The following is a 19,611-nucleotide window of genomic DNA, read 5'->3' on the forward strand; positions in this document are numbered from 1 at the left end:
TTCAGCCCACAACCGAAATGGGATACAGATTAAACCTCAGAGCCTCAGAAACCTCATTCAGACTTAGACAAGTATTGCGCATTTCCATGATCCATATTTATTCACCTTATACAGTACGTGTTTTTACGGGTATTGTTTTGGTTTTACGATTTCAGAACTGCATAAACTAGAGCACCTGAATGGCATTAGCATATTGCTTGTTTGCATCAAGGTGATTATGCACACTTAAACCTATAAGGGAGGATTGTAAAGCATCATATATAAGTGGATTGGAAACATTATTGAATCTCTTTCTGACTTTGCTCATTGTATGTTGAATACAGGAGCCTTAGATGTTCTAATGCATCATGGAGTCAGAAGTCAGTTCTTGCACTTCCTGTTTCAAGGCGAGGCGTATATTGTTAGAAAACACAAATGAATTCTAGCCTATCAGAGTGTTTCTCCCTCTTCAGTTTCTCCATGGATCTGCCACTTGTTTTATTTGCAGTAAACGGCACTTCCTTGTGTTTTGGGTCAGATCACTGTCTTCATAAAGACTGCTCAGGGATGTGTTTTTTTTTTATCGAAATTATATGGATTTCTGTACAATAAAATATATATGACAAAATAAAACAAAATAAAATCATGATTTAATATTTAACATTTGTAATAAAAATCGTGTATGAATCTGTTAATACAAGAGAAGTCTCACAACTGTTTTCTTCAAAAATGAAAGTATAATAGTAAGCATTATTACAATATTGTTATTAAATACTTTTTTTATTTCACAGTACAATAGTATTGTTGCAATAGTAAAATACTGAATTTCTTAATTGATTTAATTTGTAATTTAGATGTTTATAAAATATTTTGAATAATTTAATACTTATTATAATTATTATTATTATTATTATAAAATTTATGCTATGCTTTTACTTTACAGTACAATAGTATAATTGCAATGTCATTATATTTTTTTTAAATAATTTTAATAATATAAAAATAGTATTTTGATTAATTATTATTACTTTATTGATTTAATATTTATAATATGCATTTTAATAAAATCTTATCTTTAATATACAGTCATACTGAATGGGGAAAAAGGTTTTCCTTCTTCTTCTGTTCTGTGTTTTGACTGCTGCTACTTAAGAGCATATAAAGTGTTTCTCCAGTGAATGACCCATGCTGTGAGATGTGGTTCCTCCAGCAACAGGTCTCCTGGAAGGATTGTCAGAAACATAAGGAAAAAGTGCCGTGTCTTCAGGGACGGGTGCTTTTATATGGGCTTCTGGCCAGCAATTTCATTTGCGCCATGGATAGATGGCTCTGCTAACAGCCCATTTCTATTTTCTGTAGAAGGAAGGCACCGGGGGGTTTGAGGACTGTTCCAGCTGCTCGAGGGCAAGGGCAAACAGTTGACATGAACGCCAAGGATAAAGGATACTTTGGCTCTAAAACTTTGTATTTCGAGCATCAGAATGTAACATTTTCCTTACTTAATTTTTTGTTTTGTTTTTAAACCAAGAATCTATGCAAGTATAGCCATGCTTCTAGATGCACAAGCTTGGTTTTACATTGTTGTGTTTGGAAATATGTCAGAACTCAACACAAGAGAAACAGATGTTGCATTCTCAGCATTGCGATAGTGGACTTTAGTTTAAATTAGTGTGTTTTTTTTCTAGCCTTTGTGGAGCAACAGTTTAAGAACAATCTTGCTCAACAGGTTATTTAAAGCAACACCAAAGATTCTTTTGTACCTTAAAATAATGTTTCCAAAATGGTTTCAGTGGTTCATCAACTCGTAACGGTGAACGGCACTTCCGCATTTGCTTCGCGACCCTCTATCGCTTATAACCGCACTATGCAAGTTTGCCAGATCGGGTAGCGGATCTGTAGTTCAAATGAGACATAAGAAACTACAAATTTGACTTGCTTTACGGCAACGTTACTATAGCCGATAGGTGGAGCCTACATAAAAAAAAAATAGCCGTTTCTGATGTCGCAATACATCATACTTTCATTAAATCATGCAACATACTCTACCGTGTCTGTGGACATCGTTATTTCCAAAGCCGGTGCTGGATAAATAAATAGCGTGCGTGCAACGGTAGGCTAAGTTATTTCCGACAGCGGTAATGGACAATTCCGCTTCCAACCTGTAGGGGGACCGAAGAGGTAAAGTGCTTTGGTGTTGCTTTAAACTGTTGACATGTTTATAGCTAGTTACTCGCGCTACATTGGCTGTAATACTGATGCTGTCCTATAGAGGGGGCCAAAGGATAAAACATCTTTTATGTCAAATCTTTTACTCTCCGTTTCCATCAGTTAAAAGGACAAATAAATGCATACTTCGAGAGCACTCCACAAGTTACATTTGTTTATACCATCTGGAGACTCGATATTGATGCATGTGAATGCATGTTTTAAACAGTTTATTTTACAGATACGTTAGTTGATTTTAGTCTTCTTTCAGACTTGTGGTGAAAAAAAGTCCAAAATACACATTTAGGTCTTTATTTTACTACACTATTTGCGTCTGTAGATTTCTCCTAAATTCAACAAAAGTTGGCGTTGTAAATCAACACGATCGCTGTCTGCACCCTGTCATCACATACACCGATGGAAAGCTCTCTCTCTCCTGTACAATGTTGTCGGATCCAAATATGGGCATTTCCTTTTTTATCAGCAACTAATCGTGAAAGTACAATGGAGCATTTAACTCAGCAAAATCTCATTGGCTGATGTCAATTTTAAAGGCCGTTTTCTCAAAAATGTTTTTTTCTCTCATACTCTGAGCCAGAAATCTCCACTTCAGCAGCTCTTACATACACCAAACTTTCCAGTTGTGTTCCTATCTATATTCTTAAGGTTTTTACTGAGGGGTTTGTTCATATATCATTCAGATTCTGATTAATACAACATTTTATACCTAAAAACGGGGCGAAAATGGATTTTTATGGCTGTTGACAGTTTTTTCTGATTAATGGAGTGATAAAAAAGAGTTCTGTCAGGACCACTACCGTCAAATACGATTGACAATTAGCATACAGTTTGGATTGGCGGTATGGTTCCAGTCTGGGCGAGAACTCCCTGCGCATCCATGCAGCCGATAGCATGGATAAGAGCAGGGAGAGCAGCAATAACCCCTCTTGGGGTAAACAGAACAGAACCAACATGAAAGTTTGCAAATATATATAATTCAAGATTTTAAAGCACAACATAATCGAGAATTTATTCTGATTCAAGGGGAATCAGAATGCCAAATCCTCACTGGGCAAGAGGAGGAGCTGGGGATGGAGGAGGGTAATTAGCTCCTGAGAAACGCGATAGCTGCTGATAATACTGAAGGAGCTTATTATATGTATACGGTGATAGGCGTCGTATTCCACGTGGTAGATGTGGATCAGCTGAGGGTCAGCTGATGCGAGCTTGACTAACCTGACCTGTCAGAACTAACGCTATGCTTGATATATCGAAAATCCCCTCTGTAAAAACCTTTGACTCTAATATGTCAACAAAATGAAACAAGAATTTTGAATCTGGTTTTATCCAATGTTCAGATTTCTCTTCTGGAAATATATGCAAATTAGGGCATATTTAATTAGATACTACCTAATTTGCATATTTAAACATAAATATTCTAAAAACTTGTAATACAAAAGATATTTGTCTTAATCAACTGGGGAAGTTTCATGCTGATATCTTTTATTTTATTTTTCTATTCACCTGGGGTGTCTCCCCTAATTGGGGAGATCTTGTTAATTGGAAAAAAACAAGATACATTTCTAAAATATTCTACAGATATTCCATAGAAAAAAGAAAAAAAAATCAGCTGTATGAAAAGTGACCCTTGGTTATTTGCACAGCATTGCAAAAGCGCAGGGAACTGCTCTTTATAAAAGCACTAAGAGCGATCAGTGGGGACTTGAATGCATTAGAAAATGCAAATGCTGACTTAACCTGTTACTGCGTTTGAACTTTGACTGCATTATGCTTTTACAGACTTCAGATAGTTCATGACGTTGCCTTCAGCTGATTTCTTCAAGAGAGGTGTGTGCCATGTCAGTTTTTCCATCAATATATCATCATGCACATTGTCACTAGACCCAACAAAAGCTTGATGTTTTAAAATGCACACTGCTTTTTCCTCCATGCCAATGTTAGAGGATGTTAAAATACACCAGATGTTGGTTTATCTCTACGCTTTAGTCTTTTATTCCCTGCTCATTTTCTTATTTCCACTCAGGACACATTATCAGCATCTCTTTGCTTGTCTAATCTGAGTCGGTCTGGTCGCTCTCCCTTGTCGCACAAAATGGAAATTTCTTTCAGCCACCAACTGTTGATCACCGAAGGGTGTGATTCCCCTACAAAAACTGGCTTTTAAATCCCCAGCGGTGCCCGTGGCAGGCCTCAAAGAGCCCGTCTGATGCGGGGGCCCGTCTTATTACAGAGGAGGTTATAGACTCGTAACGTCCAGACCCGCACGCTGGTGCTAATTTGAGTGTCAGCTTGTGGTGGACGCCTCCCCGTCGAGAGCCCTGAGTTATGAGCCGCAGATTAAAGGAAGGGTGTGTTTCAGGGGGCTGTTTGGATCCGTGTTCGGGATGGCCCGACTTGGCCCTCGACCCAAACAAACACCCACCGTTTAGAATAACTCCGTCAGTAGGATGAGAATGAGTTCCCAGAACCTACTAATGAACTCTTACATTTAAAAGCAACACATTAACTGGCTTAACAGTTTAATTGCTTGGATTTTGTTGACAGGATTTGGCTCGTTTTCATGGCACTATTAATCTGCCCCTTCAAGGCTGCGAACTGCTCCGTTGAAGCAGAAATACGAGTGTTTATGAAACCAGAGATGCCAGTGTCTGGTTACCGTTACCAGGCTTTTTTTCTTTTTTTTTTGGGCCGCGAGTGTGAGGAATTTAATAATCGCCATCCGTATCACCTCAAGGTTAAAAAAACGGCCCTTGAAGTTTGATTGAAACCAGAAAAATAGTTTGAAGTCCTGAGCGAGGTGTAAATTGCTTGTGTGTGTGTTATTTCATGTTCTCAGATAATAGGCTGTGATCTCTTTATTTAACCTGAATAAGGACAAAAATAAACATCGTTGGTTAAATGACGTACATTTTAGTTGAGTTTGAAAAGGAAGGCCTCCTTGAATGGTTTCATTACCTCATTTTCACATTCAGCCATTTATTATTTATGAAAGCTGTTTAGTGCTTTTTCATGCCGTAAGGTGTCTGGTTATGGAGAGTGTTGTTTAAAGGCAGGGTATTTGTTCTAGAAATTTGTTCTCTTTTGTTATGCTGGTTGAAAGTCTCTTCATATCCTGAGAGCAATCACTAAGTTAAGTGGTTTAAGTGTATGTGTGTGTGTGTGTGTATGTGTGTGTGTGTGTGTGTGTGTGTATGAACCAAGACATCCAGCTTATGCTGCATTTTTGTGACTCGAATTCAACACTATCAACGGCGAAATTAATCTGCAGCAGTCAGGTGGTACAGGTCAGAGCTCTTTAAGTTGTTTATGTTCATTATTATTGTTGTATTATGTGCTTTGAGACATGAGGTAGTTTAACGCCGTCTCTCCTGCTCTACACGTTCATGTATTTAAGGAGGCATGCCTTTCAAGACTCTGAGGGGAGGGTGGGATCTTATGCTTTCAAAGCTCACTATTGCTAGCCTTGAAAATTGGAAGATGGTTACTAGCCGCGTTTCCATTACCCTTCAAATTGCACAAATTGAAAATGCGCTTAATGGAAACACGTAATTTTCGCAAAAACTCCCATTTATCGCAAAAAAGTTTTTGCGCTCGCATGAGGTGGTTTTTCAGGCAATTCGAAAAAGAAATATTTCGCAAAACTGCAATGGAAATAGTTTTTGCGCATTTATAGGTCACCTGACGTAGACTAGATGACGCGGTGTGTTTGGACAGAATACGAGACGGAGTTCTTTATTAAATTCATATTAGACAAAATAATTACAGGAATACTGGATTCTAAACCTCAAAGAAATGCCACAATCAAGACCTCAAAGCAGATCTGAGGGAGAAACACCCAGAAACACCTCATATGTGCCGCTCTCAAGTATAAGGGTCGTTTCTTACCATTAATGCTTGGAAAACACACATACATCTCCTTCGGTTAATAATAATGGCCAGTGCAGTGGCTGGGATTAGTAGGCTACATAAACCTACCAACGTCCATTGCCATTGTTTTTGGAATAACTTTACTTATCGCGAGAGGAAAATATTTAGTTTTAGTTGCATAACATCGGTTAATGGAAACGGTGTCATTTCGCAATAGTTTTTTGTCGACATTTAGAAAAATCGCAAAAGTTTTGCGCAAATCTGTAATGAAAACGCACCTACTGTCGCTTGTGTCGCCGGAAATCGCCAGCTCTTGAACGAACTGGATCATGTCGCTTTGTTGTTGCCTTTCGCTGGTAGTATGAACGGGGCTTTAGGGTTGTTGTGTTTGGTGGGTTTAGTCAGGAGATGATCCTAGGTTAGGTTTTCACTCATCCTATCAGTGTAACACCAAAGCAGCGTGTTTAAACTCTCTCCCGGTGTCCTGACTTTGCAGCACAGCTCTCCTGTCAGAGCCGGTTTGGATGATGAGGAGGCTTGGAATGACCTCAAGAGAATCACAGGATTCAGCTCTTTCTGCCCTGCATGTATGACGTCGTCTTGTATTGCGTTAAAAAGTGCAATGCACAAAAAAATTCTGTGGCATTGCTTTTTTTTTTTTACTCAATACAAATACAAAATGTAATATTTATGAGCACAAATCTCCCACAAACCTTTCTAATAAGCATATTGAAAGCATATAAAATCTCAATCTTTCCAATAGAAACCCCCATAATAATAATTAGATTTTATCATTTAAGAAAATGACAGTGTTTGTCCATGCACAAGTCGACGCTACAATGCCACGATGTCTACAACGTGGTTTATCATGTGTAAATAAGGTTCATTTAAAAAGATTCAAATTACAAATTAAACTAAAAGCAGCTTTAACTGTGCATTAAATGATGGCAAGTGTAAAATAATGGTGGAAATGCTCTGAACATGGTGTGCTTATAATATTTTCCCCCGAGTCCAGCGATCACGTCTGAAGCTGACAGTGCCATATCATTTTAAAGAAGGCTGACAGCAGCGGGTTCTCTTGGTGACGGCACATTAATACTCACACAGCCTGTAATCAGGCCACCGTGTCAAAAGATTATTTTAAGACCTGGCGAAACAGCTCCAAAAGACACAAAAAGGGCCCAGCCAGAGACAGAAAATGAGTTCATTGCTATAATTAGTCTCGCAGCCACCACCCCCTCTCCCCAGTTTCATTTCTTTGGCCTTGGAGGTTGACCAAAGATAATGACTGCTGAGTTTTTCTCATTAAAGACCTTTGAGTATGTGTGTGTGTGTCAGACCTCCCATCATCAGCTTCCTTCACACACACATAAGCCCCCGGTCACAAAACAAACCCGGTGCAGGTCAGAGGTCATAGGGATGATATATTTTTGCTGACCACCACCAGGTTGTGCTGCAATCAGGGGTCCCTGTAGAGAACGACACGATGGAGAACATTTATCACTGTCTGTGTTCTAGATGGACTTCATCGGTTCTCAGACCACCGTGATGTCTTGTTTATGAGGTGGCAGATGTTTACACTTTCCAGAACCTTTCCTCCCTCTGTTTCTCTGTGGTGAACAAGAAACATCCATCTGATCTGCTGAAGATAGAAACTCCTGAAGACGCATCTTGTCTGTCGTTGTTGACCAATATATCGCCAATGCTGACATTTATCAGCCAATGTTTTTGGATTGCCATCAGCCATCGCATCGCCATCAGAAAATCCAGATTGGTCGACCACTATCCATGAGCACTTGCCTCTTTTACATTTTTGCAGTTTTACTAGCAATGAACAATATGTCGGGACCACGTTAGTTATTGGCCAGTATTAGTGTTTTTTTATATAAATGTCTCTAAATTGGTCATTATTGGATATATATTCATCTGCCAATAGTACATTATAATTGTGTAATCTCTAGCAAACCTCAAGATGAATATCCATTTTTCATACTATACATTTATAATGGCTAAATTCAGTTAGCAAAAAACATTTGATTTTAGTTTTTAATGTTTCATTCATTCATTCGTTCATTGATTTATTCATTTATTTATTCATTCATTCATTAATTCATTCATTTATTAATTCGTTCATCCATTCATTCGTTCATTCATTCATTCGTTCAAATTGATTGATTCATTCATTCATTCGTTCATTGATTGATTGATTCATTCATTCATTAATTTATTAATTTATTCATTCGTTCATTTATTCATTTGTTCATTCATTCATTCACAATATGCCATTAAAATAATTGATAGATTTTTAATATCATTGCATCCCTAGTGTTTAATTCTGCTCTAGTTTCTGCACTACTCTAACTAGATTAAACTTGAATCTTGCCTTTGCAATATTGCATTATTAGATCTTGTATGATAAATTGCTTGTGATTTTTTTCTTCTTTTTTAGGTTTCTTTGAACATAAGAACATTGAGGCCTCCACAAAAAGCCTTTGGAAGTGATTGCCAGGGTTTTGGTTTGCTTCGATGAACTGGTACTTTAAAGTATCATTTGGATTTAGATGTTTAGATTTGTAAGGAGCTTTCGGAGAGGGATCTTTCTGCTGGAATTCAGCAGCTTGTTCTGAGTCTCTTTACATTGAAGGAGACACTTTTAGGCACAGTTCAATAGTCCTTGAGTGTTTTGTGGACGAGGTTTTTCCACAGTGACCCTGCTGTGTGTCTGTGTGTGTATCTTAATGATTGTGTCGATGTGAAAAGGGATTACGTAATCGGAGCCCCTCTGTTTTGTCCTTGCTCATCCTTTCAGAAATGCCCGTCTCATTTAATGAAGTTATTTCAGGAAGCACTTTTGCTGCTTCTGCATTTCAGTGTGAAAACTGTTAGTTAGGTTACAGCACTGGGATCCAAAATCCTGCTCTCTTGAATTGTTATTAAGGACAGTACAGTCTGTAGGAAAACTCAATGCAAGTTAACCAATGCAGTCATAAAATGTCATGAAGCTAGCTGTTCTATATAGCTATAATATATAAAATGTTACATTTTCTTTCTTTTTTTACATTTATGTGAGTCTGCTTACAAAAATGTATTAGTACTAGCATGATTTCATCACCATAATAACCTTTCAAAGCACTATGTGATACCATGATTTTTCTTAAAGACAAACCCAGTTAAAGGATTTGCAAAATGGTTTTCTGTACAAACAATATTTTGATTTCTAAAGACATTTTTATCTATTCTGCATCAATCATGTAATTTGTTTGAATTTGTCTTAATTTCTGGGCTTTTCCAGGCAAATACTGTGATTTTATGCATTTATTCAGTTGATTATACTACATGCAAGGTATTTTTTAAAATCAATTCACGGTAATAAAAATAACAATTTGAAGACACTCTTTTATCCAAAAACTACAACTAGGGCAGCAATCTCCCTTCCAAATTCAGTGTTCTCAATCCTAGTTGCATTTTATGTACACCAACTGTGAATTTGGGTCAAACCTGCACTTGCATGTCATCAAATCAAAATGCCTTTTAAACCTTTGCATAATGCTAAAATTACAACATGCAGCACTGGCCTATATATTGTTTAATGTATATTTGTAACCTCTATGTTAACCTCTCAGTGGTGTTATGCTGTACATCAGAAACTGAACCGTGGGAGAAGGTGAACACGGTGAAGATGGGATGTATTGTCCCTTGTTCCTGTTCTTCTTTTTTTTTTAAGCCTAGGGAAAATAGAATGAAAATTAGTAGTTCTGTTCAGAAAAAAAGGGTCATGCATTTTACGTTGTAGGTCAAGCTATATAATGGATTTAGCAGATTTTTTGTCTGCTGATATTGCAATGTCAGGTCATGTTACATGATTCTGTATAGCACATTAAACCAGGATGCATGAATGTGGCATTCGCACGATATTCATGAACATGAAAACCCCATTAAGGTCATCAGTGACACCTTCCCAACCCACAAATGGTAGCAGAAGTTCAAATGCTGGAGTCCCCACTGGGAACCACACACACACACACACACACACACACACACACACACACACACACACACACACACACACACACACACACACACACACACACACACACACACACACACACACACACACACACACACACACAGACACACACAGACACACAGAGTACATATATGTATTGCATTTGGGGGCTCCAGTACTCGGTGGGAGTGAATAAATGTGGCATGAAAATAAAGAGTTCTCCTTGCCTAATGCATAATCCAGTTTGAAAACCACTGAATGTTCTCTTGATTTGAACCCCTTCTTGGCCAATACAAGTAAGCAAAAAAGCAAAAAGAAATGGACATTCATATTTGTAAATAGTCTCTTTGTGAGAAGACCTAGTTGAAGGAGTCATCAGGCCTGTTTTGCGGTACACACCCTGCCACTTATCTAACAGTCTTACATTGTTCTGTGGTCATAAGGAGGTTTTGAGAAAGACATCCCACTGTCTTGGAAGAGTGTCTGAATAAATGTATTCTGCAGTTCTCTGTGAGATGCCTTAATGTGCTTTTGTTTTTCTCCTTGCTCCCAACAGATCGCTCTCCTCCAGCTGTCGTCCTAAATTAGCTGAGCTCTGTGAAAGGAAAGCTGTTTCAGCTGACCCCTTCTGCTCCTTGAAGCTCCAGCCGTCCGTGACACCCAAATGCTGCCTGTCTTTCATCAAACTGGTCACTCCTGAAGAGAAATGGACTTGGAGTGAAAGGAACCCCTTCATGTGGACTCTAGGACAACTCTTAAGCTAGTTGAGATAGCTGGCCCTGGGATTCAAATGGGTGACCTATGACAATGTAACCGATAAGGGGACTTGAGTTCTCGCTTTCCCAAGCAGCTGCAAGACGGATATGAGCTTGAGCCGTGGGTATCGACGATAAAACAAACCTTCCATCGCTTGAGGGCTTCTCTAACGTCATGCAGTCATCTGAGGAATTGTTTACCAGGAAGCTGAAAGCATTGAATGAGAGTATGGGACATCCAGCGACCAACACACAGGGCAAGCTGGAAGGGGGTGGTAAAACGAACGGGACGCCCGCCATGCCTAAAATGGGGGTGCGAGCCAGGGTGACGGACTGGCCCCCGAAAAAGGAGGGTTGGGAAAGCCGAGGCGGACCCAACTACGAAAGCGTCATCATGGCCTTTCAGAACGGGCAGCCAGACCAAAGTGCGGAGGTCACGGATTTGGGCGAAGCACCAATGGAGCCTGATTATTCGGATACAAAATATTCCCTGAGTGACCTTCTAAGTCGATCCCCTTTGAAGGGACTTTATCCCATTCGCCAGCGGAGTAATAGTGACGTGACCATCAGCGACATTGATGCGGAGGACATATTGGACCAGAACGCCGTCAACCCAAACACCGGTGCCTCGTTGCATCGGGAATACGGCAGCACTTCCTCTATTGACCGCCAGGGGCTCGGGAATGAAGGGTTCTTCACCATGTTGCGAGGATACCGGATTGACAGTTTGGACCATCGCAGCGCCCCGCCTGTCGGTTTCCCAGAACTCCTTCGCTACGACACAACCCTCTCCCCAAGCTTGCAGACCGCCGCTCAAATAGCCCGCGGCGAGATCGTCCGAATCTCAGGCTACGACTACGTGGACAGCTCACTCCTCTACAGCCGAGAAAGAGAGAAGTCTTTCATGCATCGTCTCAAGTCGGAGTCATCCGAGACTTCGCTGTTCAGGAAGTTGAGGACTATTAAGAGCGAGAACGATGGCTTACGGCTCTCCACCGAGCAGGACGACCGCCGGCCGCTCAGTTTTCAGAAATGCTTTGCTCACTATGACGTCCAGAGCGTCCTCTTTAACATCAGTGAAGCGGTGGCAAACCGAATCAGCCTCAACCAGAGGAAAAACACCACAACCGGAGCTTCTGCTGCCTCGCAGTACCAAATCCCAGGAGGTGGACAGGTGGGTGGGAATAATACTGGACCTGCATCCATGTTCGAATCGCCACTGGGAAGTCGGGAAGACCTCAATCCCAAGGAAAACCTGGATGCGGATGAGGGGGATGGGAAAAGCAATGGATTGGTGCTCAATTGCCCGCATTTTCGCAATGAGGTTGGTGGAGAGGGGGAGAGGAGGATCTCTCTCTCCAGGGCCACTAACACCAACTACAGTGCTGGAGGAGAAAACTGCTCTTTCGAGTCGTCCTTGAGCTCCCACTGTACCAATGCTGGTGTGTCTGTACTGGAGGTGCCACGGGAAAGCCAGGCAATCCACCGTGAAAAGGTCAAGCGGTACATCATCGAGCACATCGACCTGGGAGCGTATTATTACCACAAATTTTTCTATGGGAGAGGTAAGCCTTGTTATTTTTTTGCATGGAAAAATGGGGTTTGCAACATGAAATCTTTCATTCCATGTTGTATTTAGAATATTCATCAGTTCATGTTATTCCAAAGAAAACAAAGTTTTTATTGTTTGTGATCTTGCTTTGCTTCTGAAACATCTTTCCTCTTTAGTGGATGTCATAAAGGTTGTGTTGGTGGTGTTTTTTTTATTTGTTTTTTTTTATTAATTATACTAAATTACACAACCCAAGTAAAAACTCTAAACTAAAGTGCCCAAAAAAAGATGAGTAAGCTACACTGCAAAAAAAAAATTAAAATTTAAATTATATAGATTCACTTGAAAGGCAACACTGAATAAGATATGATAATAATAATAATAATAATAATAATAAGAGTTTTCATAGATTTTCTCTTGAATTGAGGTGCATTTTGGCTAATTTCACTTGCTTTGAAGTAGTTTAGATACAAGTGAAAAAATCTAAATAAAATACACGCACAAAAAAAATCTGCCAGTTCAGTGAGATAAAATACATTCATATTATTGACACATTTATGAAAACAAGTCTAAATATCTCCTTCAGTGTTGCCTTTCAAGTAAATTGAAAGAGTTTTTAGATATTTTAAGGAGAATTACCTCATTAACTCACCCTCATATCATTCGAAACCTGTATGACCAACTTTTCTATACAATGAAAGTCATTGGGTTTCAATGCTGTTCGGAACTTTTCATCAAAATATCTTCTATTGTGATCCATCTGAGAGTGAGTAAATAATTTCTGTTTCTTTGGGTGAACTTTAGCTTTAACTCGAAAATGAGTACAAAATACTTCTTACAAACTTAAAATCAATTTTTTGCAGTGTTAATATTTTCTCCTTTTGGATGCTATTCTGGTGATTTAGGGACTCGGACAATAGCAGTTTTTTGTAAGCCTGATGTTTATTACACATTCTGAAAGGAGAAACGCTTGTGGCATGGATTGAGGTGTGAGAATGTTCGCCTGTCTTTGGCCTGTGATTTGTCATGTGAGAATAGACAGGGTGAGGTGCAGCTGTTCCCCTCCGAGGAGCCGTGATGGCGAGAGGTGAGACGGGACCCTCTCCTCACACCGCAGTCCCACCGCTCTTCATTAAAACACCTCAGCGTGTCTGGGAATGGAACGAGCAAACGATACTTCGACTTATCCTGCACAATGTCATTGGTGTTTGACTGAGAAGGTGTCAGCGGCTGTCAGACTGCTTTTTTTGCATGTCTGCACATCTGCATAGGCCTGACAGGATTGTGTTACCCATTCCTAAGCTCTGGAAAACAGCTGCTCCACCTCTTGCCATGCAGAAATTCGTTTCTTTCCTTTGACTACGCTGAATAATGAGCTGCAGCCTGTGGGTGAAAGCTGCGATTGTGTCCTGCACGTTCACGGGCTTTCCAGCCATAGCGAATGAGCGAATTACAGCTCAGCTCAAATGACAATAAATCATGTTAGCAAGCTCGTTCTATTGGGAAATAGATAATCATCCGCCTTGCCGTGTCGCCAAAGACCTTTCAAGCAGAAGAGCTCAATTTCCTCTGTGCAGCGGAGCTGCCGCCATTTGTACAGGGATATATTTAAGACACTGATTAGTCTTGTGCATTTAACTATATATTTTAAGTGCCGTTTAAAGAGGGAGGGAGTTTAAACTCGAAATGAAATCCAAATGGACCCTATTCAAACAACTTTTTGGGATGTATAGGCTTTTCATTAATTCTAAACTAATAGCCAAATCAATGTATTTAGTTATTCTTATACTGTAAATTGCAGGTAAATGCAGATTTACTAATATATTGCTAATGGTTAATAGTAATTTATTGCTGATTAATACAACGAAGATAAAAGCATTAATAGCAAATAATGACACATTTGTCAAGAAAGAAAAGACATTTGGTTTCCTCTCAAGGTTCTCATCCACTCAAACATCCCATTTCATTTTGATTTTATTTAAATGCATAACTTCAAATTAAATTAAAATGAATGCATAACTTGAATGCATAACTTTACGTTGAATAAAAAATTTAATGGATAAATATACACACTTTTATATATACAAAATTATATATTAAATAAAATTAAATTGAATGCATAACTTTTAAATTGAATTAAAAATAAATGCATGACTTGAATGCACAACCTAACATTAAATCAAATTGAATGGATAACTTTAAATTGAATTAAATGTAATGCATAACTTTAAATTGAATGCATAACTTTAATGCATGGCTTGAAATTGAATTAAATGGAATGCATTTTGTGAGACAGATACTGATTTTATTTTGACTGTCTGACTGACTTTCCTGACTTCAAACTAACAGTCAGAGTCCATTTAACCTTTATAGCTGCTCATCACCCCATCAGCGTCTCTACTGGACCTGAGAAGGACAGACCTGTCAACATGTCTCTCCCAAGAGCCACTATCCCTTTCACACCTTACTTTCCATGATGCTTTTATCACCCAGGGAGTAGCATTGATTCCATTAACTTCCTCTCTCTTCGTGACCAAGATCTGCGTGATCGGAGAGGAGGCAAGATGTGACATGCCTACTGAAGGTTTACACTACGGTTGCGTTAATGCATGAATGTTATTAATACTTCATCTTGTTAAGCATCATGGCCTACTGTTGGTGATGGGCAAGCTGATGTCTTTTTATCGTTCTATTAAAGTGTATTTTAGAGAAGAATTCAGCAGTGTTTTACTGCAGCTTTAGGCTTTACCCTCACGAGTGTGTTCAAGTGGATGAGATGACGTGACACTGGTGTTTGTTGTCGTTCACCTCTGGATTTGAGTTGGATTAAGGGCTGTTGTTGAACATTTTCAGATCTCTCCCATCATGCAGTTCGCTTCTGCTATCGTAACTTTGAATAAGGTTGTATTTGTTTTTCGTGTTGTGCCATCAGCAGGATCCCACACACTGCTTGAGCTGTTGCTAATTTCTTTGTTGTCCCATATTTTTGTGTGTGTGTGTTTTGCATCAATACACATTATCCTAATGTTTTTCCCGCTATGGCATGCTTTAGTACACATTGCCTGTTATATTGCATAATTTTGGCCTCAGGTTTTCAACATTGTGTCCAAATGCATGTTTGTCTACAAAGGGGCTTACTGAAAAGGATATCAAAAAGAAAGAGGTTAAGCCTCGTCTGTGGCGGCTTTATTTCTCTTATTAATCTCTGACGGACTCCTGTGGTCCAGTGAAATCAGAGATTATGGATCATATATGACACTAATGTGTCTGCGGGACTCTGTGAAAATCTATGGAGATGCTCCCTGGACCAGACGAGATCATTGCCATGTAGACATGACAGATAACTAGGACATTTTTCTCCATTATAGCGCCATATTAAAATAATCCACATTTGCCGTTATTTTATTTTATTATTTTTTTTATATTTTATCTATCCATCATCCATCCATCCATCCATGTTTTTGTTGTTCCATTCATCCATCGTTTTGTCCATCCATCAACCATCCATACATCCATTCTTTTTTTGTTTCATCCTTTTGTCCATTCATCCATCATTCATCCATTCTTTTTTCGTTTCAACCTATTGTCCTTCCATCTATCCATCATTTTTCTGCTCCATCCATCCATCCATCCATCCATCCATCTATGCATCCATCCATCTATCCATCCATTCATCCATCCATCCATCATCCATCCATCCATGTTTTTGTCGTTCCATTCATCCATCGTTTTTTCCATCCATCCATCATCCATCTCTCCATCCATCCATTCTTTTTTCGTTTCATCCTTTTGTCCATTCATCCATCATCCATCTATCCATCCATTCTTTTTTGTTTCATCCTTTTGTCCTTCCATCCATCCAATTTTTTTCCGTTCTGTCCATCCATCCACCCATCCATCCATTGGTTTGTTGTTCCATTCATCCATCCATCCATCCATTTTTTGTCCTTCCATCCATCTGTCGTTTTGTCCTTCCATTCATCCATGCATCCATCCATCCAATGTCAAAATGCAAAAAAGCCTATAGTAAAATTCTATTTATTTATTTATTTATTTATTTGAGACAGATGATCTTAATTATCATGAAAATAATGTCACAATGTATGTCAAAATGCAAAAATCATAATGGTCCTAAAATAAACTTGCTTGCTTTATTTTTATTTTTTACTTTTTTTTAAATAATGTCACAATGCAAGAATCCTAAAATAAGAAGGTCTGTAGACGGTTCTCAGTGGAGTTTCCCGTGTGTGTGTGCAGTATCTCCTCAGCATGACCAGCACCAGAGAGATTGTGAAGAGTTTACACAGCTCTAACAGTCTCTCACTCGCTTTATAGGGTGTTCCCGGAAAGTGTTATCTGTCCTTCTTGAACCTGACCTCATAACTTGCTCTCGTTCCTGTCATTAACCCCCAGAGCACCAGAACTACTTCGGGGTGGATGAGAACTTGGGCCCGGTGGCCATCAGCGTGCGGAGAGAAAAGCTGGATGATGGGAAAGACAAAGAGGCATCGCAGTATAACTATCGGGTCACCTTCAGGACGAGTCAGGTACGCCAGCGCTTGACAAATGGACATGAATCTCTCAGCAAATATTGATATAAATAACTATTGATAATTAGTTTTGATTTTAATTGGATTAATGAATGAGCATATCATGTGTAATTAAAAATTAATGGATTGATGACCTTAATTGCAATACCATTTTTAGTAGTTTTAGAAGGACTAATGGTGTCGCACTGGAAATAATAGCTCCAAACATTTAAATAATTAATTAAAGTTTTACCTGCTGAAATGAAGGAAGCATTTAATTAATATTAAGAGGTAAAACCCTCCCTCTTTCATACTTTCAAGCTTGAAAATGTCTTGGTTTGCATTGGCAATATTTATAATAATCCCTACGATATCAATTGCTAATAATTTTATTAGTGAATTGTCATCAAAATAATTTTATAATGCAGGAATTTTAATGGTCCTAACATGAACTTCATTTTCTAAATTATTTATTTATATGTTTGTTTGTTTGTTTGCTTTCTTATTTTTTCATTTACTTGTTTAATTACCGGTATTTATTAATTTGGGACGGATCATCTTAAGAGTCCTAAAATAAACTTTTACAATCCTTTATGCAAAATATAATTTCCTTTTTTTTCCTCCACCGCATTAAACCTTAGGCTTTGCTCTTCAGCTTCTAATGGTTCACAATTAATCTGAATTATAAAGCCTCTTGTCATTTCCTACATGCCATAGATGCTCAAATGACTCAAAATCTCAGAATGACCCTTTAAAGAGATGCTAGAGGATTCAGCATAAAAGGCTTTTACTCTGTAGTGCAGATAAAAGGGTCGAGACTCAATTTCTTCCTTTCGGACGAGAGCGCGCCCTCAAATCTCCTGCAAGGGGGAAGATTTCATTGACAATAACTTGATATCCCAATATATCAATACATATTTTGAATTGAAAGAATCCTGTTAGTTTATAAGAAAAGAATAAGTACTTGAGGTCACATACTCATATGACAATATTAAGCCATCGGATAATAAGGATTTTGATTGTTTGAGGCAGGCAAATGTCCTTGCTGTTTAATGCATGTTTAATGATTAGATTAGACACTAAGAGCTCTTGTCTTTCTCTGGCCCTCCTCAGTTGACCACCTTGCGTGGGGCGATTCTGGAGGACGCTGTGCCGTCCACGGCGAGGCACGGGACGGCCCGAGGTCTCCCACTGAAGGAGGTGCTGGAGTACGTGGTGCCCGAGCTGAACATCCAGTGCCTTCGACTGGCCCTCAACTCACCCAAAGTCCCCGAGCAGCTCCTCAAGCTGGACGAGCAGGGGGTGAGGACTCCTCTAGAACGCTGAAATCTCATGTTATGTTAATGATATTCAGATATGCAGAGCAGGGCTGCACGATTTGGGGGGAAAATCTACTAGCAATTTTTCTCATACAATTGACTTATTGTGTACATACATGTTTTTACATTGTACTTATATTTAAAAAAAATACCTGCATTTAATTACAGCTGTAATTAATTTATGTAATTACATTTATAATTACACTGTTCCTTCCTTTACACCTTAACTCACCCTTAAACCCACCCAATCCACCACACCTGTCCCTAACCTTACCCGTATCACACCTCAATAACAGCAAAAGCATTTTACAGTACAACATGAACACAATAAGTACATTGCACTTATTTTTCGATGCAAGTACATAGTACTTAAAGCCACTTAATATAAAGTGGGGCCAAAAAAAAAATCCAGGTTTGCTCTGCACAATTTCGCTTGATTTTGTGATTACAGATCAATATGGATATAAAACTACTACTACTAATAATAATAATAACACTTATTATTCTTATTATTTATTTTTAATAAATAAATAAAATATATAAAATGTACTAAATTAAAACAAAATAAGAAATAGTATTGTAATATTTCAATGAAAAAATTGTGTTTAAAAAATGATGCATTAATTTCTTCAAACACTAAACCATCAAACCTGTATTTAGACAGAAAACCGCAGGTAGGGAACATATATTTATATAATTAAAATGCAGCCTTTGTGATTTGATTCTCATAATATGATCATTTTGGTTTTATTTTTAGATGAATTGTGTAGCCCTAATGCATAGTGTCTTTTATTATATTGCTTTTGCTTATGTTTAATAGCAATAAGCAACATTCATTGTAGTGGTCAATCAATATGGTGACTGAATCTTTAACATTTTTACATTTGATTTTTTTGCTTATTGTATTGTGATTTGTACCACAACAGCCATAATTTAGTCTGGTTTTAATGAAACATTGTATATTTACACCGCATTTTGTGCAGGCACAGAGCAGCCTTAACTAAGCCTTAAGTTATATGTGTAACACAGCAGTTCTTAAAGTGTTAATGCAAATAGTGCATGGTTATATGACTAAAAATCAACATGCACTGGGTCTCAAATGCACCATAGGTAGAGCTGTTTTTCCCATGACGCGTCTCTCAACATGGATTCAGATGGTCGTCTTGGTTCTGAGGGAGAAAATCAGCCAATATCATGTTATAGTTCGATCAATAACAGCTCCAGTCGCCCATTGATTTCCCAACTTGGAGTGGAAATGTGAATGAGGACAGACAAATATAGCCAAAATTACATTTTATTTTATAGATAGAGACGTTTCAATCCCACCCTCTCAATAATGTTTCATTATCGTCTTTAAAGAGAAGTGATTATTGAAGTT

The 19,611-nt window shown here is 38.5% G+C and overlaps 1 protein-coding gene across 6 annotated transcripts in view; it reads left to right on the forward strand.

The window, feature by feature from the left end:
* The window catches only part of LOC307148969 (signal-induced proliferation-associated 1-like protein 2), a 138,149-nt gene that overhangs the window by 40,910 nt on the left and 77,628 nt on the right, over window positions 1-19,611 (forward strand). For all 6 annotated transcript variants that reach the window (XM_079854954.1, XM_079854951.1, XM_079854952.1 and 3 more), the window contains exons 2-4: window positions 10,635-12,398; window positions 16,799-16,932; window positions 18,028-18,216. In XM_079854954.1, the coding sequence (XP_079711080.1) occupies window positions 11,009-12,398; window positions 16,799-16,932; window positions 18,028-18,216 (1,713 nt within the window). In that variant the 5' untranslated portion in view covers window positions 10,635-11,008. The remainder of the gene's footprint in view (window positions 1-10,634; window positions 12,399-16,798; window positions 16,933-18,027; window positions 18,217-19,611) is intronic.

The sequence above is a fragment of the Squalius cephalus genome, assembly GCF_949319135.1.
Source record: "Squalius cephalus genome assembly, chromosome: 21".
Lineage (NCBI taxonomy): Eukaryota > Metazoa > Chordata > Actinopteri > Cypriniformes > Leuciscidae > Squalius > Squalius cephalus.